The sequence below is a fragment of the Taurulus bubalis genome (genome assembly GCF_910589615.1).
Source record: "Taurulus bubalis genome assembly, chromosome: 16".
NCBI lineage: Eukaryota > Metazoa > Chordata > Actinopteri > Perciformes > Cottidae > Taurulus > Taurulus bubalis.
The window spans coordinates 1,251,344-1,267,607 of record NC_136604.1 but is presented as its reverse complement, the minus strand read 5'-3'; the positions used below and the strand labels follow the sequence as shown (position 1 = coordinate 1,267,607).

The window sequence follows — 16,264 nt, the reverse complement described above, 5'->3', positions numbered from 1 at the left end:
CTCAGTAGTATGTGTGAGTGTCTCAGTAGTGAGTGTGTGAGTGTCTCAGTAGTGAGTGTGAGAGTGTTTCATTAGTATGTGTGAGAGTGTTCATTAGTCTGTGTGAGAGTGTTCATTAGTATGTGTGAGAGTGTTCATTAGTATGTGTGAGAGTGTCTCAGTAGTGAGTGTAAGAGTGTTTCATTAGTATGTGTGAGAGTGTTCATTAGTATGTGTGAGAGTGTCTCAGTAGTGAGTGTGAGAGTGTTTCAGTAGTGAGTGTGAGAGTGTTTCAGTAGTATGTGTGAGAGTGTCTCAGTAGTGAGAGTGTTTCATTAGTATATGTGAGAGTGTCTCAGTAGTGAGTGTAAGAGTGTTTCATTAGTATGTGTGAGAGTGTTCATTAGTATGTGTGAGAGTGTCTCAGTAGTGAGTGTGAGAGTGTTTCAGTAGTGAGTGTAAGAGTGTTTCATTAGTATGTGTGAGAGTGTTCATTAGTATGTGTGAGAGTGTCTCAGTAGTGAGTGTGAGAGTGTTTCAGCAGTATGTGTGAGAGTGTCTCAGTAGTGAGAGTGTTTCATTAGTATATGTGAGAGTGTCTCAGTAGTGAGTGTGAGAGTGTCTCAGTCGTGAGTGTAAGAGTGTTTCATTAGTATGTCTGAGAGTGTTCATTAGTATGTGTGAGAGTGTCTCAGTAGTGAGTGTGAGAGTGTTTCATTAGTATGTGTGAGAGTGTCTCAGTAGTGAGTGTGAGAGTGTCTCAGTAGTGAGTGTAAGAGTGTTTCATTAGTATGTGTGAGAGTGTTCATTAGTATGTGTGAGAGTGTCTCAGTAGTGAGTGTGAGAGTGTTTCAGTAGTGAGTGTAAGAGTGTTTCATTAGTATGTGTGAGAGTGTTCATTAGTATGTGTGAGAGTGTGTCAGTAGTGAGTGTGAGAGTGTTTCATTAGTATGTGTGAGAGTGTGTCAGTAGTGAGTGTGAGAGTGTTTCATTAGTATGTGTGAGATTGTGTCAGTAGTGAGTGTGAGAGTGTTCATTAGTATGTGTGAGAGTGTCTCAGTAGTGAGTGTGAGAGTGTTTCATTAGTATGTGTGAGTGTCTCAGTAGTGAGTGTAAGAGTGTTTCATTAGTATGTGTGAGAGTGTCTCAGTAGTGAGTGTAAGAGTGTTTCATTAGTATGTGTGAGAGTGTTCATTAGTATGTGTGAGAGTGTTCATTAGTATGTGTGAGAGTGTCTCAGTAGTGAGTGTAAGAGTGTCTCAGTAGTGAGTGTGAGAGTGTCTCAGTAGTGAGTGTGAGAGTGTTTCATTAGTATATGTGAGAGTGTCTCAGTAGTGAGTGTGAGAGTGTCTCAGTAGTGAGTGTAAGAGTGTTTCATTAGTATGTCTGAGAGTGTTCATTAGTATGTGTGAGAGTGTGTCAGTAGTGAGTGTGAGAGTGTTTCATTAGTATGTGTGAGAGTGTGTCAGTAGTGAGTGTGAGAGTGTTTCATTAGTATGTGTGAGATTGTGTCAGTAGTGAGTGTGAGAGTGTTCATTAGTATGTGTGAGAGTGTCTCAGTAGTGAGTGTGAGAGTGTTTCATTAGTATGTGTGAGTGTCTCAGTAGTGAGTGTGAGAGTGTCTCAGTAGTGAGTGTAAGAGTGTTTCATTAGTATGTGTGAGAGTGTTCATTAGTATGTGTGAGAGTGTTCATTAGTATGTGTGAGAGTGTCTCAGTAGTGAGTGTAAGAGTGTCTCAGTAGTGAGTGTGAGAGTGTCTCAGTAGTGAGTGTAAGAGTGTTTCATTAGTATATGTGAGAGTGTCTCAGTAGTGAGTGTGAGAGTGTCTCAGTAGTGAGTGTAAGAGTGTTTCATTAGTATGTCTGAGAGTGTTCATTAGTATGTGTGAGAGTGTCTCAGTAGTGAGTGTGAGAGTGTTTCATTAGTATGTGTGAGAGTGTCTCAGTAGTGAGTGTGAGAGTGTTTCATTAGTATGTGTGAGAGTGTCTCAGTAGTGAGTGTGAGAGTGTCTCAGTAGTGAGTGTAAGAGTGTTTCATTAGTATGTGTGAGAGTGTCTCAGTAGTGAGTGTGAGAGTGTTCATTAGTATGTGTGAGAGTGTGTCAGTAGTGAGTGTGAGAGTGTTTCATTAGTATGTGTGAGTGTCTCAGTAGTGAGTGTGAGAGTGTTTCATTAGTATGTGTGAGAGTGTTCATTAGTATGTGTGAGAGTGTTCATTAGTATGTGTGAGAGTGTCTCAGTAGTGAGTGTAAGAGTGTTTCATTAGTATGTGTGAGAGTGTTCATTAGTACGTGTGAGAGTGTCTCAGTAGTGAGTGTGAGAGTGTTTCAGTAGTGAGTGTAAGAGTGTTTCATTAGTATGTGTGAGAGTGTTCATTAGTATGTGTGAGAGTGTCTCAGTAGTGAGAGTGTTTCATTAGTATATGTGAGAGTGTCTCAGTAGTGAGTGTGAGAGTGTTTCAGTAGTGAGTGTGAGAGTGTCTCAGTAGTGAGAGTGTTTCATTAGTATATGTGAGAGTGTCTCAGTAGTGAGTGTAAGAGTGTTTCATTAGTATGTGTGAGAGTGTTCATTAGTATGTGTGAGAGTGTCTCAGTAGTGAGTGTGACAGTGTCTCAATAGTTATGGCCTAAACGGCCCCTCATAGTTTCCCTCTAACTCTTTGATGTTATTTAAAACGTCCCCGCAGTATAACTGAACGTCTCACATGAAGTCTGCATATCAGAGGAAGCTGGTTTCGCGTTAGCGGCCGGCAGTGAAGAGGTTAACATGTGACAGTTGGAGGAGAAGCTGAATACCAGACTCAACATGCAGGCGGTTATTGCGCAAAACAACAGCGTCCAACTTTTATAAAGGTTTCCAGATGTGGAATGAGTTGTGTGTTGAATGAGGCGCGACTCGCTGCGACACCCAACACGTCCTGTACGCGGGGTTCACGTTAACACGTCGTGTGTCCAGAGCACGAACACACACGCAGGTGGGGATAGGTTGTTCCCGCATAACACACGTCTGGTGGAGGTGGCTGGAGGTGACGCCTCGCGGCTGCGCCCTCTTCCTGCTTCCCTCGCGCAGAGGGAGGACCCGGGCCGGCTGCCAGGGGCGGACCGTCGGTTACCGCCACCGACACAGCGCGGCTCACACAGCAAGAACAGGCAGCAGAGAAACTCGCAGTCGACATGGCTCAGGTAAGAAAACTATTCACGATCTAAAACTAACAACTTAAACCCGAGTTAAGTTCCACACTGTGTAGCAATGTTGACTTTCAAGAACTTTACAAGTTCCTTCAGTAGATCGTCGAGAAACTGAGAGGAACGAGTCTTAAAGAAAGGTTTCCTGCTAAAAACACAACAGCACACGCCAGGCGGGGAAAAGTGACTTTCCCCAGATAGGTCGGGTTTAACTTAAGTTTCGTGTTTTACTCCAGGAGAGACTCTTCTTCTCCTCCTTCAGCCAGCGGCCCCTCCCTGAAGACACTGCGCCTCGTGACTCCTTCAGAAACAATGCACACACATAGAAGCTTCTTTCACCTGCAGACCACTATTTCATTATGAACTACGTTGTTATGCGGAAAGCGTGTTTATCTTTGATTATTTTACAATATGACTTCATCAGGGTGTGACTGTCTTAAGGGCCCAGGTGGAGTTCATCCACCTGTCTGTGTGTTGTATGTAAAACATGGCTTCCTCTTTTATTATAGTTTCATTCTGTTATATGTCCGTCCATGATGAATAGGTTATATATTAACTCATCATTAGTCTGTAATGTGTATTTCTATGTAAGTACATTGAGAGCCTACTCAACCCTGACCAGTAACGCTGATCTGGATCCAGACGTTCACATAAAGTCCATGGATGTTCAGTAGGGAGCACAGTCCACTTTAGTGTGTCCCCAACATCTGTACACCTAACAATGCACGGCAGTGACACTGTCACTTAATACCAAGGAGAACAGCCAATGCTCCTCTGGAGCCTGTGGTCAGGAGAACGCTCTAGGAGAACACCCCAGGAGAATGCTCTAGGTAGGAGAACGCTCTAGGTAGAACACTCTAGAACTTGCTTCCATTGTATTCTAAAGCCCCAACACAACTATTGATGTGTACAGTTTACAATAAACAGTGAGCTGGAATGACATGTGGTTATTTGTGTGGAAATAAGCATTTACAAAACACATCTTCAATTGTTCTCGTTGCAACTAAATCACAAAATGCTTCTCTACTCTTCAATACAAGTCCAAAAGTATAAAGAACTATTTTTTGCCATTAAACTTACTAAGCCTCATGCTTGTATTTCAGAGACACGTGTGGTATATTTAGGGTAATATAAGCGTTAGGTAATACTTGAGTGGATACATAGAAGTGCTCTACAGTAAGCACAGTGCCGTGTCCTCAGTCAGGATCTTGCTGCTCTGTGGGATAGTTTCTGTTGAGTTGAAGTGGGCCTGCAGCAGCTTGTGTACATCAGTCAGAAAGGGTGTGGTTTTGAAAAAGCAGTTGGCCCACATGCACTGAATAACTGTAGCAACCATCTTTAATGCTGCTGTACGCCACATTGAAATCAACACTGAATTAGATCACTATTTGTTATGTACAATTCTCACCAACTCTACTGTTCTACACAGCTATGTGTCTTTTAGCTGGTAGTTTGGGGTTTAGAGAGCACACGGCCTGCTCAGCAGCAGACAGACGGACACAGTTAAGACTAACTAAGTAGAGCCTTTAGCAGCTAAAGAGACAGGACTCCCAGAGGACAAACACAGAGGGAAAATTGGAGCGACATTAATCTTTTCCTGAACCTGAGTAGAAGAAGAAAGAAAGAAAGTAACCTTTATTAATCCCCTTGGGGAAATTCTTCTCTGCATTTGACCCATCCCTGGATAGGGGGCAGTGGGCGGCCCTGGGGGGATCGAGCCGGCTGCCTTGTGGTTGCGGGACGACCACTCATCCCCCTGAGCTACAGCCGCCCCAAAGAATGCCGCCCCATGTCGTTTTTCCATCTAAACTTCCTGTGAAGAGAGAAGTTTATTTTTTAATAGACATGTACATGTAACAAGCGTGTATTTGCTATTGTTGCTACTGAAGACAAGTCCTAATCCATTCTGCCATTAGCTATAAAGTCCGTCAGGGTTGCTTGGCTAATGCAAGTAGCTAGCTAACTAAGGAGTGTGGTATTTCAATTTGAGAGCATGCCGTATTGATTTCACAGACTTTGTAATGCTTTCCCTCAAACCCCGTCCTCGCACTCAAATAGCCTCTTGTTGCCCTTGATTTGCTCTACTTCTGCTCAAACTCAATGCTTGCATGCAGATATATTGTTTAGAGATAGATAGATTTTAAGCACTCGAGCTTCAGCTGTCCTCTTCACACGCATGCTAAAATGCTCCCAAATTTCTCCTCTGCTTTGAGATGTCAAAATCCCCCAATCAATAGACTGTCAGGTGTAGGATTGACAGATTAAATGATCTCTGCTTGTCACAATTTGTCACAACAGCAAGTTCAAAATCAGCTGTGTAGAAACAACCGTAGACACATTTGTAACACAAACTTAATCAGACACTTATTTTATTGCAATTCACTCCCAGGTAGGCTGCTCAGAGCAATGTGCTTTTACTTTCATTAAGTTCAAGCTCTCAGTAAAAATGACTATAGAGAAAATGTAAATTAAAATGCTATCATGTTGCAGTGTTTCCCCTAGCTTCACGGCTTTAGGGGGGTCACCGACACAAACGCTTAAAGCAGTGGTTCTTTTTCTGTCACTCAATTCATGCTCAATGTTGAGCTGAGATCTGTATTTTGTTTTGAGGGAGGCAACAGCAGGCTGGTCCAGGGCAAACCTGAGCCAGCCCTAACTAGAAACCTGAGCCAGCTATACTTACCATAAGAGTAATCAAAGAGTAAGTCTACTCTTAAATAAGGAGACTGTGTCTGCCCCCCAGACTGAAAGTAGAAGCTGATTCCACAGAAGAGGAGCTTGATAACGGAAGGCTCTGCTCCATCCTACTTTTTAAGACTCTACGAACCACAAGTAGCCCTGCATTCAGTGAGCAAAGTTCTCTAGTGGGGTAATATGGTACTATAAGCTCTCTAGTGGGGTAATCTGGTACTATGAGCTCTCTAGTGGGGTAATATGGTACTATGAGCTCTCTAGTAGGGTAATATGGAACTATGAGCTCTCTAGTGGGGTAATATGGTACTATAAACTCTCTAGTGGGGTAATATGGTACTATGAGCTCTCTAGTGGGGTAATATGAAACTATGAGCTCTCTAGTGGGGTAATATGGTGCTATGAGCTCTCTAGTGGGGTAATTTGGTACTATGGGCTCTCTAGTGGGGTAATATGGAACTATGAGCTCTCTAGTGGGGTAATATGGTACTATAAACTCTCTAGTGGGGTAATATGGTACTATGAGCTCTCTAGTGGGGTAATATGGTACTATGAGCTCTCTAGTGGGGTAATATGAAACTATGAGCTCTCTAGTGGGGTAATATGGTACTATAAGCTCTCTAGTTGGGTAATATGGAACTATGAGCTCTCTAGTGGGGTAATATGAAACTATGAGCTCTCTAGTGGGGTAATATGGTACTATAAGCTCTCTAGTTGGGTAATATGGTACTATGAGCTCTCTAGTGGGGTAATATGAAACTATGAGCTCTTTAGTGGGGTAATATGGTACTATGAGCTCTCTAGTGGGGTAATATGGTACTATGAGCTCTCTAGTGGGGTAATATGAAACTATGAGCTCTCCAGTGGGGTAATATGGTGCTATGAGCTCTCTAGTGGGGTAATATGGTACTATGAGCTCTCTAGTGGGGTAATATGGTACTATGAGCTCTCTAGTGGGGTAATATGGTACTATGAGCTCTCTAGTGGGGTAATATGGTACTATGAGCTCTCTAGTGGGGTAATATGGTACTATGAGCTCTCTAGTGGGGTAATATGAAACTTTGAGCTCTCTAGTGGGGTAATATGGTACTATGAGCTCTCTAGTAGGGTAATATGGAACTATGAGCTCTCTAGTGGGGTAATATGGTACTATAAACTCTCTAGTGAGGTAATATGGTACTATGAGCTCTCTAGTTGGGTAATGTGGTACTATAAGCTCTCTAGTTGGGTAATGTGGTACTATAAGCTCTCTAGTTGGGTAATATGGTACTATGAGCTCTCTAGTGGGGTAATATGGAACTATGAGCTCTCTAGTGGGGTAATATGGAACTATGAGCTCTCTAGTGGGGTAATATGGTACTATAAGCTCTCTAGTGGGGTAATATGGTGCTATGAGCTCTCTAGTGGGGTAATATGGTACTATAAGCTCTCTAGTGGGGTAATATGGTGCTATGAGCTCTCTAGTGGGGTAATATGGAACTATGAGCTCTCTAGTGGGGTAATATGGAACTATGAGCTCTCTAGTGGGGTAATATGGTACTATAAGCTCTCTAGTGGGGTAATATGGTGCTATGAGCTCTCTAGTGGGGTAATATGGTACTATAAGCTCTCTAGCCAACCCTAGCTTCATCCATAGCGACGTAGCAGACCAGAATGCTCAATAGTCTGTTTTTAAAGACAATGCTAAATTCTGTTTTTGTCCTATAGGTCAGAGGGCAAGGCCCCTGATCAAAATCACCAGTATGCTGACCTTCCTATTTCATTTGTCTTACGGTTTCTTCCCTCAGCATTCAGACCTGGAGAAGGCCATCAACACACTGGTCACCCAGTTCCATTCTGCTTCAGCTGACAATGCTCCAACTCTGAAAACCGATGAATTCAAAGGTCTTTTGTCCTCCCAGATGCCTAATCTGGTCAAGGTAAATCTTTGGCAACATCTCACAAAGAGATCCTCACCAGCAGTCCCACAGGTCTCATGCACACACATATACAACCTATAGGTCATATAGGATCAGTTAACGTTAACTACGTTTGGATTTAATTCACAATCAAGGTTTGTTAAAGTAAATTTGAAAATGTGTTATTTGAATGACAACATCCCTTTAGGTTTGAAAAATGGCTCTTATATTTGTGGCTTGCATAAATACCTTATGGGCATGGGTTTCGTTTGGGTTTTTTTCGATACCGGTGCTAAACCGATACCTTTAAAATGATACCGGTGCCTGAACCGATACTTTTTTATTGCCAAGGCAATTTTTTTTCTTCAAATTGAACAATATTATGAACTGTTTAAAGTATACTATAGATATGAATAAATAAGTACATACAAAACACTTGACTTCAAACTGCAGCTTCAAACCTTTTAACTTCAAACTATAAACAATATATATTTAAAAAAGAACAGACACAAGCATCAGGTGGCCTGATTGGACCGTGTGCAACAGAACTCAGACTCTGTTGGATCCTAAAACTGCTGCTTTATGGACTACACGTCACCATTAATATCAACTGGAGAGATTTGTTCCAGAAAGCCGAGGACAGACGTTCAAAAGCTCGTGTGTGTGTGTGTGTGTGTGTGTGTGTGTGTGTGTGTGTGTGTGTGTGTGTGTGTGTGTGTGTGTGTGTGTGTGTGTGTGTGTGTGTGTGTGTGTGTGTGTGTGTGTGTGTGTGTGTGTGTGTGTGTGTGTGTGTGTGTGTGTGTGAGCGCTGGAAGCCCCGCCCCCTCCAGTCCCGCTCTGCATGCAGGCAGACAGAGAGCAGAGCAGCAGTGCGCTCTGATCCGCGCTATTTTAATAATCGTTTTTTGCGTGCGGGCACCGCGCTACCTTTTTAGTATCTATATACCGTGCAACTTTACAGAGTAGTGTAAAAAAAAAAGTATTTAAATCGGCTCAGGCACCGGAAGGAAGCACCGAAATCTGCGTTGCTTTTCGGTCCGGTAGGTACCGGACGTGTTGGAACCGGCACCGGTTCTCGGTACCCAACCCTACTTGTGTCTGGGGAATATATGCTGGCCCAAGTGGAATAGCTATTGTATATGTGTGGATAGAGTAGTGGATTATGTTGCATATGGATGGTAAGTGTTGAAACAGCAATATACACATTCAAGCCTACAAGTGTTTGATATTCAAGACCTACATTTTTAGTTGAGTATTCCATGAAAGGCTATTTTACCAGGCGATGAGGGAGTCTAATACAACCTTGGAAAAAATCCTAATTAATTTTTTTTGAGGCAATCAAAATGCCATATTAGCCCCGTTCACACCGAGCAAACCATTGTTTTAATTGGTAAGGCACGTCTCGCGTGCGATCCTCTTGCATCACGTTTTTCTCACGTTTTTAAACGCGTATGAAACTTAAAATATCCTCAATTTTTCAGCGCAATGCACAGAGTCGCATCATCAATGTCACATTGCCAATCTACCACAACCGTTCTGTTCTGATGCCAGTAGATGGGAACGGACAAAGGCAGACGAAAGGTTGATCATAGTGGTTTTTTATAACAATGAACCATATAATGTCCCCTCCTCCTCATTCAACAGCAGAGCTCAACGTCTGCATTGAATATTTTTTACCCTGTTATTTACATTTGATCACCGGTGCTGTTTTGCCCAACTCGCTTTGACAAGGGCGTTTTTGAAGTGTAACTAAACCTCTCTTTTTTTTTTTTTTCTTCAAAACTTGAAAGAAATATCAGCATGTGCAGGGCTGTGAGAAGGGACCCACTCAGGTTTATTCATATTGAGATAATATCTTGTGTTTCTGGTGTCTAGGTGGGGTTAGTCTGGGACATTTCTGGCTCCTGTTTCTTGCCTCAACCAACTTCTCTTTAGCAATCTCACCATGTTCTGAAATGTCAGCTTCGATGAGTAGAGGATTCTTTCACCTTCAGTGAACACACAAATCATTTCTACCTGTTTTTACTTTGCTCATGATGACAAAACAGATCCCTTCAGACGACGTGTTCAGTGACATCCTGGGGAAGATGGGTGTGGGTGCCGGCGAGGGCATCTCTTTCAAGCATTTCTGGACCTTAATCCAGTCAGTAGCCACCAAACAGCACAACTTCCTCAGCGAGCAGATGGGCTCCTCCTGCAGCTGCATCCTCCTGTGAAGAAGAAACTCATCCAGCAGATCAGCTCTGAGTTTCCACCCTGGAGTTTAATTAGAAAAAGTAACAATATGCACATCACTCTCCTAATCTGGTGTCGGACAGAATACAAAGTATAGTACAATAAAGCAAGCTGTTTCAAACTTTTCTGACTCAAACATGACATTTTTTTAATAATGTGATCTTTTATCTGACTGGTTTCCACATCACACCTCTGCCAGTATACTGCCCAGTATCCTTTGCATCAGTTAAAGTTCAAATTCAGTCTAGTTGGCATTCAAATTTGCACATTGTCCCAAGTCTGCATGTTACTATATTTTTCAACAACAATCATACAATAAAATAACCTCATCCTCTTCATACGTAGTACCAGATAACATTGATTTCTAGCCATTTGGTGATGCTGAGTTAAGTACTTGAAGTTAGTTTTTTATTCTAAACTCTGCACATGTTATTATAGGCAATCAAACTGTGCACATCAACATAACTGAAAGTATAGTTGGTCGTAGGCATGGCATCATATACATGTGTCTGTAGCTGTGTGCTTGTTGAAGTCTAACAGACCATCATCTTTATCTTGCTGACAGCAGCTTTTCAGTGGGGACATCGGAAAAAGCTATTAACACTTCTGCCTTCAAATGAGTTGATGCATATTGAACCTTTCAAACACTAATAGACGGTTCAACAAACGAAGGCCCTGGCACTCGTTTGGGCTTTAACTGGTGAAAAGGCATCGGGCAATGTCATATTCATAAACAGATTCACATTTCCTCATTTGCTGCATTTCCCCCCCTTGTATAATACTGAGTCATGGGGCCTTCAAACTAATAGAGCAGCCTTCTGTTTTGGTATTCACAACTTAATTAGTTAATTTTATAGTAGCTCAAACTGGCATGTTAACAGTTTAAAATGTTCTATTATCAAATGGTAAATATTTAACATCATTCAGCATTTTAAAAAGGGAACAAGAATGGAGTCTTTGTCCTCTCACTAGTATACCACGTAGTTTCTATTTGGCACTACAGTGTAGTCAGCGTCGCTTTTCAGAAATGCTAATTCACGAGTACCATCAGTATGAGAACGTGCATCATCCTTACAAACACTGAGGAAGAACGCCATCACCTTCAGAAGCTTTGAGACATTTTGAATTTCTTTCTTTCTTTGTGCAGAACTGACCCCAATTCACAGTTTCTGTGATTGTCTTAGCAAATTAAAAATGTGAAACCATGTCTATAAATATACTGTATGATATTAGTCATTTGAATTTGACCATGTGTCAGCAACAAAACACAAAAGTGTACCTTGGATTGATACTAAATGTCAATATATTTGACTTTCTGATGAAACACCTTACATTGTGTGCTTAGTAGTCCCTAATGTTTCTTAAGTAAAGCTTTACACTGCAGGCCTGCCTTTTCTATGTATTTATATTTTGTAATTCTCTGTATTCTGACCTGTGACACCTTAAGAAAAATGATGTAATAAACATACAAAGAAATCACTAGTACTGCAATGTTATATTATTTCATTATTGACTGATTTATTAGAAATACATTCCTTGCAACTTAAGTAGTCTATATGAAAAAGTGAAGTACCTGCTGGAGAAGTTATGTTTTATTGCTTTAATTAAGTACATTTTCGGGATCATTCCCACTCGCCTAGCTATTTAAACAGTCAAAGCTGAAGCAGTAGACTGCAGCACTGTATTGCTGCATCAAATCAGTATCAGGCAGAATACAACCTCTGTGTCAGATCTATCAGCATGGAAGAATACTAAAGCCAAGTATGCAACAAAAACACAATGAGATGAACTACTGTAATCTAACATTATGCAGCATTATGGATTGTAATTCTCATTCAAAATGGGAGTACATCCTCTCTTGAGTTTCTTTCCCTCTGGTGTACCTCGAAAGAATTCCAGATAAGATGAGAATACATACTTATTCATGACTTTAACTCTGCCAAAGATGTCCAGCTCTGTTTGCTCATCATGGTCGACAGCGTTCATCATCTGTTTGGATTTGATGTACAGCTCATTTTCCTTTGCAACTATCTGATCTAACCAAATCTGTCTGTTCCGCGGTGCCATTGCATAGTTGTCGACGGTGCCGCCATAGAACCCTCGTTGCAGATGATCAGGCCAGGGCTGGTCCGTCACCATGGGGTGGTCCACTCCAACGAATGCTGTGCACAGGGGGCTGTCGGTGCCCCGTGAGCGGCCCACTTCACACCCTATGACACTCATAAGGAAAAGCGAAAAGGTTCTGAAGTTACACACAGATGATGAAAACACTGCAGCCATGAAGTAACGGCCCCATCTTTCACAGTTGTAGTGACACTGCTGGAATTGGAAAGTCTGGCGACAAAAGTCATTGAACTTGGATGCTTTGAGACCGTGTCTCAGCTCCGGCAGGGAAAACTCACCCAGCTGCTCACCGAAATTCTGACGGAAATATTCAATGTCAGCCTGGTTGTCAGTGTTCATGAACTTGCCTGCCAGACTTACATTTAGACTTTCCCTGTGTACTTTGTAAATGCATTCATTGAGAACGTAGTAAAGGTCTGATGCAACTTCCTCTTTGGCATTGTATCGTATCTCCACAAGTAAATCCTGAATGTTATTGATATGCTTCAAAACAATGTTTACTTCTGACTCTGGCTCTGTAAGCCAAATTGCTTTCTGGAGTCCTTGGTCTGGGTTGTAATCAGGAGCACGCCTTCTTTCATTCTCTTCAAAGAACAAGCTCCAAGTAAGCCCCTCTAGGCAATCTATAGACGGGTACTTTTTGCGCAGCTCCATTGGAACGAACATCTGAGGGTGATTTGGCCACTCTAGTGTCTGCAGATACAAAACCTTTCCTTCGTAGTCAGAAAACACCGGCCCTGCACAGCCAAGTTCCACTTTAGAAAGCAGCTCACCTCTTTGGTCTAGTTCAGAAATAACTCTTCTGCTGTGGTCATGGGACCTCCAGACTCCATCAGTCAGGGTCATTATTTCCCCATCAGAACTGACAGACAGGAAGGAGCTGTGTACGTGGAGCTGAGTTTCCACACTGAGAGACCGGAGAACTCGTAGCAGCTGCAACATGAAGTGCCGATCATGTCCAAGATTGCAGCTGATGAGACTGATGGTGCCAAGATGACCAAACATGCTGTCCGTTGTTAAAGTTGACACAAACCTGGCAAGTTCTTCTGGGCCATAAGCAGCTAGCTGGACTGTTCCATTGGCTCCATTGCTGCCATGGCCAACCAGTATGACATCATGGTTTTGAGTGGAAAAGGAATGGCTTCCCTTGAGCACATGCAGCACCCCCTTGTGGTACCTCAGCAAAGTGGATCCAGTGAGACGCCGCTCAAAGAGGTGAGTGGCTGCCTCAACCACTACAGGGTCCTCTTCCATTATAACTATAGTCTGGTGGCTGTTTGTAGTGTAGCCTCCTTCCCCAAAGGCCATAGTTTGTTGGTTAGACTTCATGTCTTTCTCAAATGTGTTATGGCCGAAAGTTAAACTGTCTGCCTGAGTCGATTGTACTGGGAAGGCCACCTTAATGAGACAAGTACCTCCAACACAAGCGGGCTCTGTCTGATTAAAACACAGTATGTAACAAACAGGATTCCAGGATTCAGTGATAATTTGACACAATTCAGACAAAATCAGAGATTCTCTGAACCACAAAGCTACTCTTGTGTTAGTTGCACTCATTAGGTTTGACTTGGTATCTCTGTAAATATATGTTGGCCACTTTCCAGCGCCTCCAGGATCAGGATGTAGTGGTGGAATCCTCTGAAGATATCCCCTGGAAAATGATAAGGGATATATGTGTATAACGAGACAGTGGATCAAATTAGTAGGAATTGTAATACTAATAATAATAATAATAATAATAATAATAATAATAAATGGAACATTTGTCCAGTTTGATGGGGATTTCCCAGACAATGATTTGGAGTTTATAGTGTTAATGAGACAATGTGGACACCTTCACGGTGAGTGCTAATGTTTGTTGGCATGAGGCCTTAGTCTGTACACAGCAAATAGTCTGTAGAGTAGACTGTAAAACGTCTTCTTTAGGTCCCATCACGGCTTCTCCTTCCCTTAATGTCATGTTCACTATGAGCGTCAAAGCAACAGGCTGCACCTTTACAATGTGCAATGAACGCCAGTGAAAGGGTCAACATTCATTTGATCGGACAAATGTCAGATATTTATCACCAAAGCTGTTGGGGACATGCATTTACCAAATGTCATGGCAGTAGTTGGTGAGATATTTGTATCAGCATATTACTCTGGAATAGTTAAACAATATGCAAAGGACAGAGCCCTGATATGATTTTAAAAAGATATATCGTCCCTGTAACTCTGATGGTGACCAATAGAATAGTTTTAGTACAGGTATGTACTAGTACTCATATGTAAAGTACATCAAAGACATTAACGTAATGTGATTATACAGCTGTTTACTCTCAGAAATACGGTTCATCACACAAAAGCAGCATCTGTTGCGTCACGCCGTGTCTCACCTGTTCCCTAGAGGAGAGCTGGATGGAGTCCTCTGGACACTCCAAACTGTAAGGACAAGAAAGATCATTGATAAAAGCTATTGTCTGATTCTGGTTTCTGGTTTTCAGGCAGTTAGTGTAACATTATGCCTGATGATAAGAGTAATGAAAAGTTCAGCCCGAATATGCTCATGCGTTGTAGGTCCAAACAGCCAATTAAAAACCTGGTACGTCGATATCTCACTAAATATGAATATACTGCCATTCAAAATGTGAGTCATTTGGTTTTCCTGACAGACTTCACTAACATGCCACATACAAGGAGATGCATTAAAACAGCAGCACAATAGCATCTACTTTCAAATGAAAGCTTATGAAAAAGTGTATCTTACCAACATTCATTCCTGCTGCCAAAGACAGAAAGACCATAACACCAAGTCCACCGCGCTTCAGCATGGTGTCTGCAGAGCCGCTGGAGTGGAGAGCGCTGTGCGTTCACCACAGAGGAGCTGCAGCTCTTATCTCAACCATTTGGTTAGATAAGAATGAAAATGAGAAGATAACTTCATCAGTTACAAAGCTGCATGCTGTATGAATGCTGCACTTAAGGTTCACTTCATGTGGAAAACATGAGCATTAGCATGGTTTATTTTTATTTTTATTGTGAATATGCAGCTTACATAAAAGTGTGCAGATGTGTCAGTGAATACAAAATGACTGATCCAGCCGACTGCTCCAACTGAAACCCAGAAGGATTTACTAAGTGCACTTGTATAGTTTAATGCAATTTAATATCCAGTGTGTGATATTGAAAGCACAGATACTGAACTGTATCATGCTGGGGACAAACATGCAGTAAAAGGTTCATGCACTTCAGCTGGTAACTCAGTCAGAGGAGGCATGTTCAGCTTGTGTTAGTTTGATATGTTGCTTCTATGAAGCTGAGGGAAGAGAGTTAACGCTTCACAGACTTCACTGCCTCTGTCAGCGTGAGCCACGCTGTTTTTTGCCAGTCTTTCCTTTAACATTGTGGGTTTAAACTCCAGTCAAGTTGCTGTATCACTTTGTTTGGGGTTTTTGGGGCTCTTTACAGTCTTATCTGACCATATTTGATTGTTTAGGGCGGGGCTACCTTGTGATTGACAGGTCGCTACCGCTATCAGAGCTAAATGCGGCGCCACTAGTCACTTGGGGATGCACACACGTCACCTTTACTGAGCAGTGGTTGCAAACACTTAGTTGCCTCTGTGTTTGTGGTCTGACAAAGATTCACCAGTAACCCATCCTCCAGTCACAGCATATAGCCTCGTAGAGCCACCGTGAAGCAGATGACAGACAGCTACTTGTCAACACACTGGTTGCCCAGCAGCTTCATGTTTGACGCTGCAGGTGTCCAGCCTGTTACCACATGGTCGTTTCCAGGTCACTGCTAATCCTCTCCAATCTGCTTTTCTCCTCATTAGCCATCTTAACCACTCCTTTCCCTGCTGCACTCAGGAAGAAGTGACCAATTCTAGAGAAGTCTAATTGTACATACCGTAGTTTAAACCTTAATGTGGAACTGGAAGTACTGCTGAGTTCTGTAGTGGTGTGGTATTACAGATACACTTCTGATTAACAGAGGAACTGGAAGCTGAAGCTGGATGCAGAATAAATAGAAGGCTTTGAGAATGGACCGTCTCAGCGAGCAAATTCCTCCGTGTGCAAGTTACTGTGCACGGCAACATGGTTTACCAATTCTGCAGCAATAGTGTTTTTCTATTTGACGGAGCAGATGAGATGACCTGGTGGGAGACCG

General features: G+C 42.3%; 1 protein-coding gene across 1 annotated transcript; it reads left to right on the top strand.

Annotated features, from left to right (window-relative positions):
• Nucleotides 1–3,022: 3,022 nt before the first annotated feature.
• s100v2 (S100 calcium binding protein V2) lies at nt 3,023–11,470 on the top strand. The gene is made up of 3 exons (XM_079231736.1): nt 3,023–3,161; nt 7,643–7,774; nt 9,802–11,470. The coding sequence occupies exons 1-3, from the start codon at nt 3,153–3,155 to the stop codon at nt 9,967–9,969; spliced, it is 309 nt and encodes a 102-aa protein (XP_079087862.1). The 5' UTR covers nt 3,023–3,152; the 3' UTR covers nt 9,970–11,470.
• The last annotated feature ends 4,794 nt before the right edge of the window (nt 11,471–16,264 follow it).

What these genes read in the sequence shown, in the direction of transcription:
- s100v2 (XM_079231736.1), top strand. An exon ending in AGATGCCTAATCTGGTCAAG is followed by an intron (nt 7,775 to 9,801) that starts GTAAATCTTTGG and finishes ATGACAAAACAG; the next exon opens with ATCCCTTCAGACGACGTGTT.